This window comes from Moschus berezovskii, chromosome 8 (assembly GCF_049115385.1).
Source record: "Moschus berezovskii isolate FMDL1 chromosome 8, NW_MosBer_1.0, whole genome shotgun sequence".
NCBI classification, from domain to species: Eukaryota; Metazoa; Chordata; class Mammalia; order Artiodactyla; family Moschidae; genus Moschus; species Moschus berezovskii.
In genome coordinates, this window is record NC_142467.1 from 70,496,584 (window position 1) to 70,499,700 (window position 3,117).

At 37.0% G+C, this 3,117-nt stretch overlaps 1 protein-coding gene across 1 annotated transcript; it reads left to right on the forward strand.

Annotated features, from left to right (window-relative positions):
* Positions 1 to 412: 412 nt before the first annotated feature.
* On the forward strand, positions 413 to 1,450 carry LOC129558909 (olfactory receptor 2L13). The gene has a single exon (XM_055430327.2). It carries the CDS (start codon positions 413 to 415, stop codon positions 1,448 to 1,450), a length of 1,038 nt encoding a protein of 345 aa, XP_055286302.2.
* Positions 1,451 to 3,117: the final 1,667 nt, after the last annotated feature.

Below are 3,117 nucleotides of genomic sequence, written 5' to 3' on the forward strand. Positions count from 1 at the left end.
TTAAGAAGCTTGAAATATTTAAACAACTGGAAGTTTGAAGTAGCCACACAAGCTCAAAAACAGGGCTAATAGAAGACCTAGAATTTAAGTATATAAAAATTCCCCGAGTCACATAAGTCAATTACTTTGGTGAATATGTTGTAGCAACCCGACAGACACTGGGAAAGCAGGGATTTGTGTGACTTGTTAAATTGTGAGCAATGAGCCTGGCTGGGAGTTATGCAGAAATGAATGCTTTAGTTACCTTGCTTATCTTTGCTGGCTATGATACTAGATTTTAAATTTAAAGATCACTTGATAAGATGATTACCAAAGAAAAATGGAAGTGAAGCATTCAATTCAGATATTGAAATTGATTCAACAAGTTTCAGTATTGAAAGAAAAACAATTCATTCTAAGTTAGCATTAATAAATGTTCCTTTTTATGCTCTTGTTTTGTTTCCTTTCAAGTTTTATGCTCTTTTTCTTTTTTGTCTTTGTTAGTCTTTCAGGAGAGTTAAAACAATACATTTTCATGGAGAAATGGAATCAGACTTCCAGTGATTTCGTTTTATTGGGGTTGTTCCTCCCAAATCAAACTGGTCGGCTTCTCCTACTTCTTATCATCCTCATATTCTTTCTAGCCTCGGTGGGTAACTCAGCCATGATTTACCTCATACGTTTGGATCCCCGGCTCCACACACCTATGTACTTTCTCCTCAGCCAGCTCTCCCTCATGGATCTAATGTACCTCTCCACTACCGTCCCCAAGATGGTGTTCAACTTTCTCTCTGGCCAGAAAGGCATCTCCTACCTGGGATGTGGAGTGCAATCTTTCTTCTTCCTGACCATGGCATGTTCTGAAGGCTTACTCCTGGCCTCAATGGCCTATGATCGTTATGTGGCTATCTGCCACCCCCTGCACTATTGTATCCGCATGAGCAAAAGGATGTGTTTGAAGATGATTATGGGATCTTGGATCTTGGGGTCTCTCAACTCCCTGGCACACACAGTCTATGCCCTCCATATTCCTTACTGCCAGTCCAGGGCCATTGATCACTTCTTCTGTGATGTCCCAGCTATGTTGCCTCTGGCCTGTATGGACACCTGGGTCTATGAGTACATGGTTTTTGTGAGCACAAGCCTCTTTCTCCTCCTTCCTTTCCTTGGCATCACTGCTTCCTATGGCCGAGTTCTTTTTGCTGTCTACCATATGCGTTCAAAAGATGGAAGAAAAAAGGCCTTCACCACCTGTTCAACACATTTAACTGTAGTGACATTTTACTATGCACCTTTTGTCTACACTTATCTTCGGCCCAGGAATCTCCGCTCACCAGCAGAAGATAAAATTTTGGCAGTCTTTTACACCATCCTCACCCCCATGCTCAATCCCATTATCTACAGTCTGAGGAATAAGGAAGTCCTGGGGGCCATGACAAGAGTGTTTGGAATAGTCTCTTCTACAAAGTAATAATTATGGCTCCCCTACCCTCCTTTATTCCCTCTGTCTATGGTGATTAAAATGCCCTAGAGCACTACTATCTGATAGAAATATATGAGCTATTCTGTAATTTTAAATTTTCACTTAAAGTATAGCTAGTAAGACACATTTAAAAAGTGAAATTAATCAAATAATGTATTTACTTAATCCCAAAGTTATAATCAATACTGAGATTAAGAACATTGATATTAATGGTATATTATTGTAAAATATTATGCAATATATTTGTCACATATATGTACATATATCACTTTTAATAATACACTCATACTGACATTATCATTTCTACATGCAATTGATACAAACTTATTGAAGCAATCTATTATTTTATTTTCATTCTAAGTCTTTACATCCCTTATATTTATACTTATAAGCCATTGCAATTTTTGACTAGGCACATTTTAAGTGCCCATTAGCCACATAGGGCCAGTGGTTACTGTGTTGGAAAACACAGGCCTAGAACATGCAATCAAATGTTTTCAAATGTTTTATATGTAGTCTATAAAGTTATATTTGTGATATATAAAATATAGGTAGTGGGACATTAAGTAACAAGCAAAGAAAACTTATTAGTGTGTTTATGAGGATTTTTTTTTAACCTGTTTCAATCCTTTATTTTGATTGTAATTGACTTCTGGAGTCCATCATAATGTAATATCTTTTATGATACTATTTTGAGGGGGCTTATTTGGCTTAGAATTTTTCATATTTCAATAAATATATAGAGATAAAATGACCTTTGTAGAATAGTGACGGAGAAGGCAATGGCAAGCCACTCCAGTACTCTTGCCTAGAAAATCCCATGGACGGAGGAACCTGGTAGACTGCAGTCCATGGGGTCGCTACAAGTCAGACATGACTGAGCAACTTCACTTTCACTTTTCACTTTCACACATTGGAGAAGGAAATGGCAACCCACTCCAGTGTTCTTGCCTGGAGAATCCCAGGGATGGGGGAGCCTTTTCGGCTGCCGTCTATGGGGTCGCACAGAGTCAGACACGACTGAAGTGACTTAGCAGCAGCTTAGCAGCAGAATTGTGAGAATAATCAACAGTTTTATTCTACATTCAAATTAAGGAAAGTATGTATTTAAATGACCTTAAAGAAATTTGTATTTGACAAAGTCATTTACTTAATGGCAGGGAAACGAAGGACTGAGGAGCTACAGCATGCAATATATAAAATGAAAGCAATGTCTCAGATTTCAGTTATAGCATGTAAAATATGATTGTGAGCTTATACACATTGAAATTCTATGCTAATATGTCATAATGTTGTGTTTAACAAAAGTTTTACTACTGGTGTTTTACTAACACACTTAAGTTACTTCATGTCTCTCCATGACTGGGTTTATGTAGAAGTTAGTTTTAATGATTATAGGGGAAAAAAAGCTTATAGGAGTCTGTCTCCCACAAATTCTCCATTTATTGCCCAAGTTTAAGGTCTCAGGATCTTTTCCTGGTCTTTTAAAATTTCTTCTCAAGTGTTTTCATGACTCAAGTCCTTTTCAATTATAAAATATATCCTGCAATTTCCCAATCAAGTTAGTTTCCTAAAATATATATATATGAAAATGTCATTCCACAATCTTTGATTTACTATTGTATGCACAAAACTTTCTGATCTCAAGTTCAAGC

Excerpts from the sequence above, each read along its gene's own strand:
- LOC129558909 (XM_055430327.2), top strand. The coding sequence starts at position 413 with ATGTTCCTTTTTATGCTCTTGTTTTGTTTCCTTTCAAGTTTTATGCTC.